We start from the raw sequence: 17,749 nt of genomic DNA on the forward strand, positions 1-17,749 counted from the left end.
TGTACTGAATGGATTCGTTTAGTGAATAACATCATGGCTGCAGAGGAATGGATGGCAAAATGTAAAGACCGCTATGATAAGTTTTATACTATATGGGCCACTTGGATGTGGCCCATATAGTAAAGTCACACCAGGCTCTCAGGGCTCCATGCATGCGGCAGCCCCTCCTGTTGATGGGGCTGGGATTCTAGGGGCTCCAGATCCCTACACAAAACAAACCAGCATGGAATGATGCCTTAATATGTTTAGTTTCTTTTGTTCTGTTTGGTGTTTTTCAATTTTACTTTCTTCTTTTATTTTTGGTTACTTCCAGTTTCTTATCCATGTTTTTGGGGTCTGAGTCATCATTAGCGTCATGTCAGGGGGGAGTGACAGGGACGATTCATTGATGTTAGTGTTCATATGACAAAGTTGAAACATGATGTTCCTTTGCCCCCTCTCATACCCCTCCCCTTATTTTTTTCTCTAACCAGTTAAATTGAGTAATGCGTAAGACACCAACGAGGATTCTTTCTGTACGTTTTTACTCCTCCTTGTGTGTTTTCTTTTATATCTTTTGTATGTTGTAAAATGCAAAAATTTTCAAATAAAGATTACATTAAAAAGAAAAAACATATACCTTAAGCTTAATGACACTTCCATTATATATCTGAACCATTTACTGTTATTTTTACTAAATTATAGCTCAAATACACATAAATCGAATGCAACAAATCATTACCCAAAAATGCTATTTCACTCTCCTGTAGAGTTGATCTATGCAGATGAAGCTCTTTCAGCTTTTTACAAGTCACAAGTGAGTTCATGAGATCACTGCAATCCACATTTTGTAAACCTAAGTCCAGATATTCCAGGTTTTCAAAGCTTCGAAGAAACTGAACTGCAATGTAGGAATAATTAATAAACACAATTAAGTAAGATCATAGTTCCCAACTCTCCCAGATTTCCAGGGACTGTTCCTGATTTGGAACAAAGTCCAATTGTCCCTCTTTCCTCCTCATTTGTCCCTCATTTTGGTCTGATCTATATAGTTGTATATAAAATGGACTTTTTATCTTTCAAAGTGTTTCCCAGTGCTAAACCTATCATCCAATTTTTAAATTTCTGCACTTGTAAGTTTCAAAAGCACTTGTGGGTTTACCTAATCATATTTGTTTTTTATAATTCTCCTTTGGAAGGGCGTGGCAGGGGTGTGCCCTATCCCTACATACTTTTGCTAATAGGTGTCCCTTGTTCCCATCTCAAAAAGTTGGGAGGTATGAGTAACATTATCTTGCCATGTGTATGATACAGGCAATATTTTTAAAATCTTGAACACATTTTGATAAGATTATTTACAATAGAAGAGAGGCAGTAAATAGAGATAACACAGATAGGGAAACAGAGGGACAGGAGCAATACAAGGGGGTCTGTAGGTGGAATGTAGGGTCAGAGCAGTAAAGGGTAGGTGCTGTAGGTGAATAGGATGAGCAGTAAGGAAGGGGGGACTAGAACAGAGGAGAGTAGCTGTACAGGAAGAGAGGAACAACACAGAAATGGAGGGGGGGGGCACTAGAGCAGAAAAGAGCAGCAGTAGAGAGGGACACTAGAAGTAGAAATGAGGAGCATAACAGGTGAAACATTGGAAGTGGAGGAAAAGTGTTGTATAAGGGAGCCAGGGCTAAGAATGAGAGATGCAATACAGATCAACACTAGCTGCAGAGGAAAGCTGCAATAAAGAGGGATTTTGGAGGGGAAGGAAAGGTGCAATATAGTGGTGACGCCAGAAGAGGATGTGATGCTGCTGTAGAGGTCTACTCAATTCAAAATGTTTGTATTACCCCTAGCTCTAAGGTTATCACTGGAGGTAGAAGAGAATAGCAGTACTTGGGGGGATGATGGAGGTGGATGGGATGAGCAATACAATGGGTACTGGAGATAGAGTTAGCTGGTAAAGTTATAAGTGAACAAGTAGCATATGCCTTAACTTCTACTTCTACTAAAACTACTAATTAGCACTTCTAATTAGTACTAATTAGGGGTAGAACCCCCTTTTTATGTGAAATTCAAAATTTTAGCGTTGCCCCAGGACTTAAACCCCTTTCACACTGAGGCGCTTTGCAGGCGCTATAGCGTTAAAAATAGCACCTGCAAAGCACCCTGAAACAGTGGCTCCATTCACTCCAGTGTGAAAGCCATCGGGCTTTCACACTGGAGCGGTGCGCTGGCAGGTCGTCAGAAAAAGTCCTGCCAGCAGCTTCTCTGGAGCGCATTAGGAGCGGTGAACGCACTGCTCCTAAAGCGCCCTTGCTCATTGAAAACAATGGAGCAGCGCTGCTATACCGGATTTAACCCCTTTTCGGCCGCTAGCAGGGGTTAAAACCGCCCCGCTAGTGGCCGAATAGCGCCACTAAAATAACTTCTTGTTGCTTCTGTGGGGCAGGAAGTGAATGGAAATGTGCCCACTGGTACACAAATAGCTTAAAATAAACTGGTAGGAGTTTTAATCCTTCTCTACTCTACCCAGAGCTAAAAAAATAGGGCTATACATACTGTACACTTTCAATTATCAAGAAGCTGGGCTAGCTCTTAAGTGGGCAACTCTGGATAAGGCTCTGCATCATGTAGATATTTGCCAGCACACCAAGGATCAGCAATTTCGTCCAAACATTTTTTATTCAAGAAAGATCACAAAACAGTGTAATATTCCTTTAAATTTCATACCTGGGAGGTGTCTATAAGTATGCCTGTAAATTGGTGCATGTTTCCCATGTTTAGAACAGTGGCGGGGGAAGAACAAGATGGAGGAAAAAGAACACCACTAAAGGAAGACCAGAAGAAGATGGAAGAAGAAGCGTGGGAAAGAAGAAGACATTATTAAAGGAATTGTCAAAAAACGTCTATTGCCTTTTTTTTAACATTTTTGACACTTTTTTTGTGAAATGGTAGGGGTACATTTGTACCCCATTACCAATACACACAGGGGGGGCGGGATCTGGGGGTCCCCTTGTAAAGGGGGCTTCCGGATTCCGATTATCCCCCCACCCGCAGACCCCCACAACCACTGGGCAAGGGTTGTGGGGAAGAGGCCCTTCTCCCCATCAACATTAATTAACTGAAGGGGGTAAGATTAAGTTAAAAATTTGAGCGGAACCCCGCTTTAAGGAATCATTTACAGTCCCAAGAAACCCATGGACTTGTACGTGGCTGGGAGGAGGTGGCTGCGGACCATGTCATCCTTAGTGACCCAGAGGACTCCGGACTGAATGCCTCAGCAAACCTACGCTGCATGGCCTCCCTGATCCTGCAAAGCCTGCGGAAGGATCCTCGTATTTGTGGTATCAAGGAGAGGGATCAATACTGGCTGGCAACCCTCCTTGATCCACGTTACAAGGGTAAGGTTGTAGACCTTATCTTGCCATCACAGAGGGAGCAGAGGATGAAAAATCTTCGGGAGGCCTTGCAGAAAGGTCTGTGCAACGCGTTCCCAGAGACTGGGAGGTTACAAACTCCTGTCCCTGGACATCGTGTTGATGAGGCTTTGGTCAGTCAAAGAAGGAGCGGTGGAGAAGGTGGCCGTCTGACTAATGCGTTCAGACAATTTTTTAGTCCGCAGCCCCAAGGTATGATCGGTTCCAGCAACCATAGCCAGCGTCTGTTTTACATGGTGCAGGAATACCTAGGGGCAAGACCTGACTTGGAAACCTTTCCCATCGAAAATCCTCTGGGTTACTGGGTCTTGAGGATGGATCACTGGCCAGAGCTTGCACAGTATGCAATTGAGCTACTGGCCTGTCCTGCATCCAGCGTTCTTTCGGAACGTGCATTCAGTGCTGCTGGAGGTTTTGTAACCGATCACAGGGTGCGCCTGTCCACCGACTCGGTCGATCGACTGACCTTCATAAAAATGAATCAGTCTTGGATCACCACCAGCTACCAAGCACCTGATGCTGATGTAACCGAATAATTTTTTTTGAAATGTCAGATCCCTTCAAGACTGCCTATGCTGATGCTGAGTGACTATCCTGTTATGCTGAGTGACTATCCTTCTCCTCAATGATCATGCTGATAGCTTGTAAGAATATTTTTGGTTCTGGGCACCACCACCAGTGGCTAAGGCCCAATTTTTCAGCCCCTGTTTAACAGGGGCGTGTAATTACAATTTTTGATGCAATATTTTGCATTGAGGGTTCATTGCTGCACTCAACTAGAGTATTTGTGAGGGGTTGCAGTGTTCTGGCACCAGCACCAGTGCCTAAGGCCCAAATTTTTAGCCCCTGTTTAACAGGGGCGTGTAATTACAATTTTTGATGCAATACTTTGCAGCAGGGCTTGTTCCTGCGCTCCAACTAGAGTATCTGTGAGGGGTTGCAGTGTTGTGGCACCAGCACCAGTGCCTAAGGCCCAAATTTTCAGCCCCTGTTTAGCAGGGGTGTGTAATTACAATTTTTGATGCAATATTTTACAGGAGGGCTCATTCCTGCGCTCCAACTAGAGTATCTGTGAGGGGTTGCAGTGTTGTGGCACCAGTGCCTAAGGCCCAATTTTTCTGCCCCTGTTCAACAGGGACATGTAAGTACAATTCTTGATCTAATATCTCACAGCAGGGCCCGTTTCTGCGCCCACCAAGAGTAACTGTGAGGACTTACAGTGTTGTGGCAACACCACCACCACCAAAGGCCCAATTTTTCTGACCCTGTTCAACAGGTGCATGTAATTACAATTCTTGATCTAATATTTCACAGCAGAGCCCGTTCCTGCGCCCACCAAGAGTAACTGTGAGGGCTTACAGTGTTGTGGCAACACCAACATCTAAGGCCCCAATTTCTGCAGAGTATATAGGGAAGGCCCCTACTTTCAAACATCCAACTTACAAATGACTCCTACTTGCAAACGGAAGGAGACAACAGGAAGTGAGATGAAATCTACCCCTATGAAGGGAAATTTTCTCCTGTAAGAGTTAAAATGGGAAAAACGTGTCTCCTTTCCACTGATGCTTTATCACCAATCCTTGTTTCACTAAAAACCCCAAATTGTCAAAAAACATTTGTGTTTGGGACAGAAAGTGAGGTAAAATCTTCTGAGGAGGTGCACAGACAGCAAAACAAATGTCACAGGGGTGATAACCCTTCCATATGTTTTCCAAAAAGCTTAAAAATAGATTTTTTGGCTTGAGCTGCACCTTAAAAATGTACCAGTTCAAAATTAAAAACAGATTCTACTTAACAACAAACCTACAGTCCCTGTTTGCACCGCCTGTATACTGCTGTTCAGAGGGCCTGGGGCCCCACGCCTTTCCTTTTTTTAATTTGGGCGCGGGGTTCCCCTTAATATCCATACAAGACCCAAAGGGCCTGGTAATGGACTGGGGGGGGGGGGGGTACCCATGCCATTTGTCTCACTAATTTTCATCCATATTACCGGGACCGGACATTACATTAAAGCCGTAAGCAGTTTTAAATGACTTTTATTCCTTTAAAAATGTCATTTTGTGTAGGGACTGTTCTAAGCATGGGAAACACGCGTCACTTTACAGGCATACTATAGACACCCCCCAGGTACGAAATTTAAAGGAATATTTCACTTTTTTTTTTTTTTCACTTTAAGCATCATTAAAATCACTGCTCCCGAAAAAACGGCCGTTTTTAAAACTCTTTTTTGCATTGATACATGTCCCCTGGAGCAGGACCCGGGTCCCCAAACCCTTTTTAGGACAATACCATGCAAATTAGCCTTTAAAATTAGCACTTTTGATTTTGAACGTTCGAGTCCTATAGACTTCAATGGGGTTCTAACATTCGTGCAAATTTTCGGTCCGTTCGCACGTTCTGGTGCGAACCGAACTGGGGGGTGTTCGGCTCATCCCTACTCTGGAACATGAAATGCTCCTGGGAATTTTTGCTGCGTATCCAGGTACATACCACTATTGGCAGCAGTAGCACCTGTGGTTAATAACAATACTTAATTCACATCCTTAGCCTCGGTTCACACCAGAGGCGGCACGACTTGCAGGTCGCCTCACCGAGGCGATCTGCACACGACTGCCCGGGCGACTTGCAAAACGACTTCTGTATAGAAGTCTATGCAAGTCGCCTCAAGTCGCCCCCAAAGTCGTACAGGAACCTTTTTCTAAGTCGGAGCGACGTTAGAACGGTTCCATTGTACTGAACGGGACGCTACTTGTCAGGCGACCTAGGTCGCCTGACAAGTCGTCCTAGTGTGAACCAAGCCTTTTTGTTATCATTGTTTTGTATTTGAAATATATTCATACTTTGTAAAATGCAAGTATGGAAGAACCAATCCATGATTCATTCTTGGATACACTGCATTTTTCAGCCATCTCTGCCTGATTCAAATGTTGCTACCCCTGCTGTTTAAGTTCATGCTCCCAAAAAAAATAAAAAATATATATTTTTCTTCACATGCTAGTTGAAATGGCAGCTAACCTGTTCCTGCACCTGCAAAATGTTCCCCGCTGGTACTGCTATTAATGATTCTCCAAAGAAAAATATGTAGCGGTACCCCTGTGACAGCTGCTAATAGACTCTGTACCCCACTGATTACATCGACTCTGCAAATCCTCCATTACCTCTGACACCCTGGGTTCAGTCATCTTACCAACTGTATTAGTAAATAGAGACTCACACAGTATTAAAGAAACAGTTCAAGTATTTTTAAGTATTTTTACTGTATTAATAAGAACACAAAATAGGTATATCTCAACTTAGATAGTAATAAAACACTCTTACACACAGATATTTTATCTATACTTATCAAAAGGGCACTATAATGGTGCAAAGCTTCTTTAACTGTAAATGAACACAAATATTAACCCAATCACAGAAATCTATGTGAACAGGTTAATAGGAGGGTATACAACTGGCACTATATCTTCTGTGTCAGGTTTCTCTCTTCTGCCTCCTCAACTCACAGGCGATTGAAGGGTAAAAGGGTATTCCTTGAAATCCAGATGTCTTCAGCTAGCCTCTTTGTGTTGTAACTAAAGTAATCCTTGATAACAGGGTGAAGCAAATTTGGCAGAACTTTAGGTTATCCTTGTTGTATTGTAACTTCCTTTGATATGATCCTAATGGTGTTATCCAGTATTGCTACTAGAATCAATGATGTGAACTGGGCATAGTTGTCTGCTTTCAGTATTTGTTATAACATAAGATCTAACTTCAGTGGAACTACAAGTACCACCAGCTGAACTGTGTGAATGATGTCTGAAAGCAGTGTCTTTAACAATAAGATGGGCTATTATTATTATACATGATTTATATAGCGCCAACAGTTTACGCAGCGCTTTACAATATGAAAGGGAGACAATACAGTTATAATACAATAAAATACAAGAGGATTAAGAGGGCCCTGCTCAGAAGGGCTTACAATCTAACAGTGTGGGACAGGTGGTACAAAAGGTTGTAACTGTGGGGAATGAGCTGATGGAAGTGGTAAAAGATTAGTTGACATGATAGGCTTCCATGAAGGGATGAGTTTTCAGGGATCGCCTGAAGGTAGAAAGAGTAGAGGATAGCCAGACAGTTTGAGGTAGCGAGTTCCAGAGGATGGGAGAGGCTCTGGAGAAATCATGGAGACAAGAGAGCTTGAGAGTAGGAGGTCTTGAGAAGAGCGGAGAGGACGGTTTGGGTGATATTTGGAGACAAGATTGGTGATGTAGCTTAGGGCAGAGTTGTGAATGGCTTTGTGTGTTGTGGCTAGTATTTTGAATTTAATTCACAGGGTGATTGGGAGCCAGTGTAGGGATTGGAGGAGAGGGTTGGCAGACACTGAGCAGTTGATAAGGTGGATATGCCTGGCAGCAGCATTCATGATAGACTGAAGGGGATAGCCTATGGAGAGGCAGGCCAATGAGAAGGGATTTGCGATAGTCAAGGCGAGAGATAATAAGGGAGTGAATGAGGAGCTTGGTGGTTTCATTTGTTAAAAAGGGGCGAATTTTAGAGATGTTACGGAGGTGAATTCTACAAACTTTTGACAACGATTGGACTGGAGGCTGAAATGACAAGTCAGAGTCTAGGATTACACCTAGTACCCTGGCGTGAGGGGAGGGACTGATGGTTGCATTGTTGATTTTGATGGAAAAGTCATGGAGGGGGGCAAGGGCGGGGGGAATATTAATAGCTCAGTTTTAGAGAGATTTAGTTTAAGGAAGTGGTGCGACATCCATGCTGATTAGTCAGTTAGTAAGTTAGTAATGCCAGTGGAGTCTGAAGGAGTGAGGTGAGGAGTAAGAAGATAGATTTGGGTGTCATCGGCGTATAAGTGGTATTGGAAGCCAGGGCGGTTATCAAGTGACCAAGGGAGAAGGTGTAGATAAAGAAGAGAAGGGGTCCAAGAACAGAGCCTTGGGGGACCCCCACAGAAAGGGGCAATGGAGAGGAGGAGACAGAGTTGTAGGTAACACTGAAGGAGCGCTATGATAGATAGGCAGAGAACTAGGATAGAGCAGAATCTTGGAGGCTAAGGGAATGGAGTTTATTGAGAAGGAGTGGGTGGTCAACAGTGTCAAAGGCCACAGAGAGATGAAGTAGTAGGAGTATGGAGTAGTGGCTGTTGGTTTTAGTAGTTAGTAAATCGTTAGTGAGTTTTAGTAAAGCAGTTTCTGTAGAGTGCTGCGAGCGAAAGCCAGACTGTAAGGGGTCAAGAAGGTTATTTTCACTGAGGTAGGAGCTAAGATGGTTGTAGACTAAGCGTTCTAGAAGTTTAGAGTTGAATGGGAGCAATGAAATGGGTCTTAGGTTGTTCAAATTGGTAGGGTCCAGTGAGGGCATTTTAGGTATGGGAGTGATCTGCGCATGTTCTAGAGGGGAGGGGAAGGTGCCACTAGAGAGGGAGAGATTGAAGATGTGAGTGAGGGAGCATAGGATAGAAGAAGAGGGTGACCGTAGTAGTTGTGAGGGAACAGGATCCAAAGGACAATTGGTTAGGTGGGCATCTGAGAAAAGATTTGTAACCTCTTCGGTAGCAGCAAATTCAAAAGAGGAGAGTGTTGAATGTGCTGGTAGGCAAGGTATGTTGGGTGGAGAAGATGTATGCACAGTGGAGGTGTCCTCACGAATTGCATCAATCTTGTCTTTGAAGTGGTTGGCAATCTCTTGGGCAGTTAGTTAGTGGGTAGAGGGGGTACGGAACGAAGCAGAGAGTTAAAGGTTGAGAAGAGCCGACGGGGACTGGATGACAAGGTATTAATAAGAGAGACAAAGTAGGCTTGTTTGGCAGCATGAAGGCAGGAATTTTATTTTAGAAGGACAGATTTATATAGGGTGAAGTCTTGCAGGCATTTGGTTTTACGCCACAGTCATTCAAGAGCACGGCAATGTCTCTTGAGATTTCTAGTGTTGTCAGTTTGCCAGGGTTGTAACGGTAAGGGCCTGATTCTGCATGTGGTTAGAGGAGCAAGTGCATCTAGTAATGATGAGAGTGAACTGTTGTAGACAGAGGTGGCCAGGTCAGGACAGGACAGGGGAGAGATTATGTCATATAGGTGGTCAGTAGCACAATAGAGAAGAGAAGGGTTAAATTGGCGAAGGTTCCTACAAGTAATTGTTTGCTGCTTGGAGGGATGGGTGGTTGGAGGCAAGGATACAGTGAAACTGATGAGGTTGTGATCAGAGAGAGGAAAGGTGGTGTTGGTGAGGTTGCTAGGATTGAAGAGATGGGAGAATACAAGGTCAAGGGTATTACCATTGGAGTGAGTGGAAGTATGTGTCCATTGGGTTAGGTCAAAAGTTGAGGTGAAGTTGAGCTGTAGTTGTGCTGTTAACATTGACAGGAATGTTGAAGTCACCAAGAATGATAGTGGGTATTTCAGAGAAGAGAAAGTAGGGTAGCCAGGCAACAAAGTCATCAAGAAAGCGCCATACAAGTCCAGGGGGCCAATAGATTGTTTTCTCCCATTTCTCTGAGGATTGCAGCAAACAAATACAATGCATCTTGAAAGAAGAGAGGGATAGAGAGGGAGGGATAGGAAGGATTTGGAAGGTGCTTTGTGGGGATAGAAGGAATCCAACTCTACCTCCTATCTGTTCGTTGGGTCTGGGGGAGTAAGTCCAATGGAGGCCGCCATGGGAGAAGGCAGCAGGAGAAGCTGAGTCAAAATTTTGAAGCCAGGTTTCAGTTATGGCGAGTATGGTAAAGCCATGAGAGATGAAGAGATCATGCACAGAGCACAGGGCACATGAGATTGGTGGGCTGCTTTGAGGAAGCAGGGGGATAGAAATGAAACTAAGTGGATTGCGGTGGTTGCCAGAGGAGGAGGGGTATTGGATATGTGGCTTGCAGTTGGGAGTGGTGGGAGTGGGATGTGCATGAGCGCACGTGTCTAACGGCCATGGTGTTTATGTCAGCACGTGGGTGCAGCAATTGCAGGAGATGATGGGTGCAGTAGTAGGGAGAGGGTAGGAGTGCGGTTGATATGTGCATGCTGCAGGGTAAAGAGGAGGGGTAGAGTAAGGATAATTTGAGGATAGAAGACACTGATGTGAGAAGGAAGAGAAGAAGGAGCATGTTAGTGGATAGAGAGTGGGAATCTGACTTCATATAAAATAAATGTCAAATGCTGGTTTGCTTGTCATCTTTCAGAGTGGAGCAGAGTTCTTGTTGTATCTTCATTCAGCTTTAGTTATCCTGCTTTCGTTAAACTGCGGCGGTGAATCACTCCTGACAGAGTCACTCAGTAAAGAGCCATGGTGTCTGTGCCTTGCCCCTGTCTGCGCCACCCCATAGCCCGCTTTAAAGTTATAGGGAGACTGAGCAGACATGCATTTCTCAATTGGTCATTATAGGGTCTGATTTGAGACACCTGAATATGGGAGAGGAGATGGCCAATACCAGACCAAGTACAGGCTAGGGTCATAAAGCTAATTACCTCTCTTGATCACTCAAGCCAAATGGGGTTAAGAATCAATCACCAGTAATGTTGCTATTGCAGTGTGTTTGTTATAGCATTAAATATAGAAGTTTAAAGATATGACAGCAGAAGACATTTACCAAAAATGATACAGCAATGTCAGATTGTTCAGCAGAGTAGAGTGTACAGATGGATATACATTTACCTGTCTATGCCTCTCACACCTCTGGAAAACAGTGTCAGGGCTAGGCTCAGCCCTTCCTTCTCTAAGCTGGCCGCTCAGCTGTCGGCTAATTGCCAGCTCCTATCTCTCCACAGTGACTCACCTGTTGATGATATCCCGCTCGTCAGTCCTGCCTACTTAAGCCGTCCAGCCCAGATGATCTCTGCCTTCACCTTGGTCACATCTCTAGAGACTGTGTTTCTGTTAAAGACTTGCTTGGCTGACATTCCTTCTGGCTCCAGATCCTGCTTGCTGTTCTACTACGCTCATCTCCAGCTCCCTGACATTTTGGCTTGTCTGACTATCCATTCCGGTTCCTGAACTCTGGCTATGTTTTGACTACGTTTACTCTGTTTACCTGTTTTTATTATTATTAAACAAGTGTGATTTAACTGTTCTTCTGTCTCTGTCTGATTCATGGTTTCTGACAGTAGGCGAAGGCCATGAATTCAGAAGATGCGGGCAATCCACTTGTTGGTAATATTTTTTCCGTATTGGATGAGCAGGATTACCACATGGATCAGTTTGCCATGGCATTACAAACGCTCCTGTGGCATGGCTCATCTGGAATCTCCCACTGTGGCTGCTCCGGTACAACCTGTGTTGCAGGCCGTCCCCTGCTGCTCCAGTCTCTGTGCATGCACCCACCTCAAGTATTACCTCGAGGTAATAAGAGGTATGTCTGGTTGCGCTCCGCTTCCCGAGAGATTTGGGGGCGATCCAGTCAAATGCAGAGGGTTTCTCAACCAGGTTGAAATATATTTTGAGATGCTGCCCCAGGCGTTTCCCACGGACAGAAGCAAAGTAGGTTTCGTGATATCTTTGCTTTCTGAGAGAGCCTTGGACTGGGAAAACCCTCTATGGGAGACACAAAAACCTGTTGTCTTGAGTTACTCTGAGTTTGTGGCTTCTTTTAAAATGCTATTTGACGCTTCCACATGCTCCGCTTCTGTTGCCAAGTGCCTCATGTCCATCAAACAGAGTATGAAAACTGTTGCCGACTACGCCATTGAATAGCTTACTCTTGCAGCAGAGATTGCTTGGAACAATGAGGCCCTCGTGGCTGCTTTTTCTCATGGTCTATCGGATACCATCAAGGATGAGATACCAGCCCGAGATATACCCACTGAGCTGGAGAAGTTGATCACATTTGCCATCCTCATTGACTCCAGACTCAGAGAAAGACTTCCTTTTAAGGAGCGCTTGCGGAAGCCTCCAGTACATTTGTCTCCGGACTTTGCAGTCCCACCCTTGCCTCCCTCGCCTCCCATGCCTCCTGGTACCAAGTCAGTCTGTGAAGATGAACCCATGCACTTATCAGAAACCATGAAATCAGGCCGAGACAGAAGTACAGTTAAATCACACTTGTTTAATAATAAAAGTAAAAAGAACAAACATAGTAAAAACATAGCCAAAGTTCAGTAACCAGAGCGGATAGTCAGCCAAGCCAGAAGTCAGGGATCAATGTAGAGGAACAGCAAGCAGGATCTGGAGCCAGAGGGGATGTCAGCAAAGCCAGTCTTTAATCAGGACCACAGGAGATGCTCATCTGGCCTGGACGGCTTAAGTAGGCAGGACTGATGAGCAGGATATGATCAACAGCTGAGTAACTGTGGAGAGAGATGGGAGCTGGCAATTAGCCGACAGCTCAGAGAAGGAAGGGCTGAGCCCAGCCCTGACAGCACTTGGGCTTCACGCGTCTCTCTGTGGATGAGAGAACCCTTAGGAGGAGGGAAAGATTGTGCCTTTATTGTGGCCAGGCAGGTCACTTTTCTTTATCGTACATCATTAGACACAGAGCACCATAATAATGACTATCTGGATTTATATGCTACCTTCAGGTGATTGGACACTGGCAACCAATAGTAAGAAGGTTCCTCCCATATAACCCCTCCCACACAGGAAGTACCTTAGTTTTTCGCCAGTGTCTTGAAGGTGATGGTCATGGCTGTTAAAGCACTTCAAAATTCTTCAATGATGTCCCAGTGAGGATGTTATAATCGGATCCATTCGACTGGCAAAAGAAAGCTAAATTGAATGATACCCAAGCCTCGGTTCAAGAATGAGGTTTCGCCTGTAATGTGTCATATATGGCTCTGGACCCTTGTTGATGGTATTCCTGGTCTATTACTTGCCCAAGGTAACCAGAAGGGTGCCTTACAGGTCCAAAGGTGTGGACCCCAAATAAAGGGGGGACCTGGTCCTTGAAGGTCGTCAGTGGCGCTTCACGCCGTGATGGGGAAGATTGGGCCTGTTTCAGGCCCTGCAGCATGGACTGGTGAGTACTCCCTCTGGGGTACCTAAGTCTGTTTTTTTCCTCTGTAGCATGGTACTGTGTATAGGCTTCTAGTCTGCCTGCACCTTGTGTCCCGCTGTGACTGAAGTTACAGACGATGTCCGGCAGTGTGCACTTATGCGGTGTGTGGGCGTGCCCATGCGCCACGTGTGCCGCGGATGTTCCCGTGTCGGCATGCGTGCCGCGGGTCACGTGGGGGCACGCGTGGCCATGGGTGCGCGCCGTGCACGGTGGCGCTGGATGTCAGTATCAGTTAACAGGCTTAATAAGAAGCCAGGGCTCCTAGCGCGCACTGTTGGGACACAGAGGTTCTGGGGCACATGAGTCTGGAGGTTTTGTTGGACAGGTGCAACAAGTTTGGCAGGGGTCTTTTTGTGTAAAGCTGTGATAGCTGCTATACGCTGGATTACAGCTTATAGCTCAGAGGGAGTACTTTTTTTCCTCATCTCTTGTAAGCAATGTCTTCCAGAAAACGAGGTACAGGGAGCAAGGCTAGTCCAGGGGTAAAAGTACCTACTTAATTAACAGGAGACCAACCTCATGTTGCTGCAGCCTCAGTCTCCCCTAAAAGACCTGCGGCATCTGGCCTGGCTGAGCCATTGCATTTGTCAGGCGTAGTAGCCACTACCAGTATCCCTGCCTAGGTTTATGTTACTAAGGATGACTTAGCATCAGCCCTAGCTGGCCTTGAGGGCAAAATAGCGGGTATGATTGCCACAGTAACGCAGGGAGGGAAGAAGCGTAATAGATCTCCCTCTCCTGAGCCTGGCCCCAGCGGGGAGTCACTTGAGCACCAGGACTCTCATAGCCAGATGGGTCCCTGTGATCTGGAACCAGAGTGGGCAGAGGATTTAGAGGAAGTGGCCGTAAAGGATAAGGAGGAAGGAGAGGCTGAGGATTCCTCGGCTGAGGATTCGGGTTCTGAGGAACCATTTTCAGCCTCCCATTCCCAAAGATTGTTTATCCAATCTCTAGCTGAAATGGTAAGAGCTGGGTTTAAGTTACCCCCCGGTTCAGGAGCCTGGACTCTCCTGTTCCACTTTAGGATCCTTGCGACCTCAGCAAGGTTCCCAAGTGTTTCCTTTGCATCCATTATTGGAGCAGGTGATTTATGCTGACTGGGATCACCCTGACAGGATATACTTGCCTCCAAAAAGATTCTCCCTTTTATATCCTATGGAGGAAAAATTCAGGAAGAAGTGGGATACGCCTTTGGTTAATGCTGCCATTTCTTAAGTGAATAAGAGCCTAACCTGTCCAGTGTATAATGCCCAGGTGTTTGAAGATCCGGTCGATAAAAAGCTGGAATCCTTGATGAAAGCCTCCTTTGCGGTGGCTAGTTCAGCCTTACAGCCTGCGGTTGCGGCTTTCGGTATTTGCCAGTCCCTGAAGGACCGTTTTAAAAAAATTGGTTAGGAACCTACCGTTTCAGGAGGAATCTACCAAGGAATTGTTGGAGCTTCCTCGTGCTTTATGTTTTGCAGTAGACGCACTGAAGGACTTGATCCAGCAGATGTCTCGTTTCGCGCTACTGTCAATACATATGCGCAAAGTCTTATGGTTAAAGAACTGCTCTGCTGAAATGCCAAGCAAAAGGCTGCTCGCGGCCTTTTCGTGGAGAACGCCTATTTGGGGAGGATCTGTATAAGTATATCCAAAAGATCTTAGGAGGAAAGAGCTCCTTACTTCCTATTAAAAGAAGGAATAAGCAGCCTTCCTTTAAGATTCCCAACGCTCCAGGGCTGAGTGCTTCTTCTCCCAAGCGGTATCGTCGGCCTTAGCTGCCTGGTTTTAAAAGACTTCAGGGTCAGAAAAAACCTTGGACCCAAAAACCAGCCAAGTCCAATTCCAAGTCTAGCTTATGAAGGGGCGCCCCCGCTCTTACGGGTGGTAGGCAGACTTCGGCTGTTTTCAGATGCTTGGAAGAAAATGGTTCAGGACAGGTGGGTCATTTCTACTGTAACACAAAGTTACAAAATAGAGTTCCGGGAATTTCCCCCAACTCGGTTTTTGGGGTCCAGAATTCCGTCAGATCCAGAGATAAAGAAATGTCTGTTCCTGGCCTTGGAGCATCTGGAGAAGCAGGGGGTAACTGTAAAGGTTCCCCACGGAGAAAGATTCAAGGGGTTTTACTCAAACCTTTTCACAGTGCCAAAGCCGAACGGGGAGGTAAGGCCCATTCTGGACCTCAAGTCCCTAAATTGCTTTCTAAACGTCCGGTCCTTCCGTATGGAGTCGGCCCATTCAGTAATAGCATCCCTGAGAAAAGGGGATTACTTAGCGTCCATAGACATCAAGGACGTGTACCTACATGTACCGATCTTCGGTCCACATCAGAGATTTCAGCGTTTCGCAGTAAAGGGGCGTCATTTCCAATTTGTGGCATTGCCGTTCGGTCTAGCCACGGCCCCTCGGGTTTTACAAAGATTCTGGCCCGGCATTGGCATTTCTAAGGTCCCAAAGAATCTCTGTAGTATGATATCTGGGCGATCTTCTGTTAAAGGACAGATCTTGTTCCATCCTAGTCAAAAACGTTTCAACAACGGTTCGTTTTCTGCGGTTCCTAGGCTGGATTCTGAATGTGGACAAATCTGCCCTCTGTCCGGCTCAGGTCTTGTTATATCTGTGCCTGATCTTGGACACCACTCAAGAGAAGGTGTTTTTACCTCCCTTAAAGGTCAACTCCATAGTGGAGCTTGTCCAGAAAGTAAAAAGAGAAGAGAGACCTTCAATTCGGCTGTGCATGAGATTACTGAGCAAGATGATGTCATCCTTCAGCATAATTCCTTATGCGCAGTTTCACTCCAGGTTGTTCCAGAACAGTATCCTGGAAGCCTGGGACAAGACGGTCCAAGCCCTGGATCGTCCCATGTCTCTACCCCCACGGGTACAACGAGACCTCTCTTGGTGGTCGAAAACCAGAAACTTGAAGAGCGGAAAATCCTTTCCGCCTGTAACCTGGAGGGTGGTAACTACGGACGCCAGTCGTCTTGGCTGGGGAGCCGTCCTGGAAGAAGCATCCGTCCAGGAAATATGATGCCAAGCAGAAAGGGCCTTACCCGTCAATCTGTTGGAAATTCGGGCAGCTGCTATTCTGGACATCCAGATTGCGGGGTCTTCCTGTCCGAGTACAGTCCGACAACTCCACGGTGGTGGCATATATCAACCATCAAGAAGGCACCAGGAGCCAGGCGGCTCAAAAGAAAGTGAATCATATATTACCTTGGGCAGAGAGGCATGTGCCGTTTCTTTCGGCAGTGTTTATACCGGACGTGGACAATCGGCAGGCAGACTTCCTAGGTCGCCAGCAATTGTTGCTAGGGAAGTGGTCCCTTCATCCCAAAGTTTTTCTTCAAGTCTTCCAGCGCTGGGGGACCCCAGATGTGGATCTTATGGCGTCCAGATTCAATGCCAAGCTGGACAGGTTTGTATCCAGGACCGAGGATCCACTTGCTGTTGGGACAGACGCATTGGTGGTTCCCTGGAATCAGTATTCCCTAATCTATGCTTTTCCTGATCCAGATTCTGCCGTGCCTGCTACGCAGGATACAGGAGGAACAAAAGCCAGTGATCCTGGTGGCCCCAGATTGGCTCAGGAGGTCTTGGTACACAGAGATTGTGAAAATGGCAGTGGGGGACCCATTGTGCCTTCCATACCGCTCGGACCTGCTGTCTCAAGGTCCCATATTCCATCCTTCTTTACGGTCGCTAAATTTGATGTCATGGCTATTGAGACCAGAGTACTGAAAGACCATGCTATTAAAGGTTCAGTCTTGTCTACTCTGATAAATGCTAGGAAATCAGTCTCTAGAAGTATTTACTATAGGGTCTGGAAGTCATACATTTCCTGGTGCGAGGAGAGAAGATGGCACCCTTGCAAGTATACGGTTGGGAGGGTCCTTGCCTTCCTTCAACCAGGAGTTGATTTGAACCTGGCTTTAGGGACTATTAAAGGACAAATTTCGGCCTTATCTGTTTTTTTCCCAGAGACCAATCGCATCCCATTCTTTAGTGCGAACCTTTGTCAAAGGGTTAATGCACTTGAGGACGCCGGTTAAACCACCCTTATGCCCCTGGGACCTGAACTTGGTTCTATCAGCCCTACAGAGTCAACCTTTTGAACCTATTAAGCCTATTCCTTTTATCCTATTGACTAGGAAATTGTTTTTTTTTGGTGGCCATAACCTCGGCTAGAAGGGTGTCAGAGTTGCGCCCCCGTCTGGATTTTTTGCCTAAGGTGGTTTCCAGTTTTGATCTGAATCAGGATATCATTTTGCCTTCCTTTTTTCCAAACCCTAAGTCTGGGGAAGAAAGGTCGCTTCACTCACTGGATGTGGTGAGGGCGATCAAGGTTTATTTAAGGATGTCAGCTCCGTTT

At 45.8% G+C, this 17,749-nt stretch overlaps 1 protein-coding gene across 7 annotated transcripts in view; it reads right to left on the minus strand.

The window, feature by feature from the left end:
- LOC141135237 (baculoviral IAP repeat-containing protein 1-like) overlaps positions 1–17,749 on the minus strand; it is a 183,235-nt gene that overhangs the window by 60,844 nt on the left and 104,642 nt on the right. For 4 of the 7 annotated variants that reach the window (XM_073624416.1, XM_073624414.1, XM_073624413.1 and 1 more), the window contains one exon: positions 722–880. The exons of the other annotated variants lie outside the window; for them this stretch is intronic. In XM_073624416.1, coding sequence (XP_073480517.1) covers positions 722–880 — 159 coding nt within the window. The remainder of the gene's footprint in view (positions 1–721; positions 881–17,749) is intronic. 7 annotated transcript variants of the gene reach the window in all.

This window comes from Aquarana catesbeiana, linkage group LG01 (genome assembly GCF_042186555.1).
Source record: "Aquarana catesbeiana isolate 2022-GZ linkage group LG01, ASM4218655v1, whole genome shotgun sequence".
In the NCBI taxonomy this organism is placed as follows: Eukaryota; Metazoa; Chordata; class Amphibia; order Anura; family Ranidae; genus Aquarana; species Aquarana catesbeiana.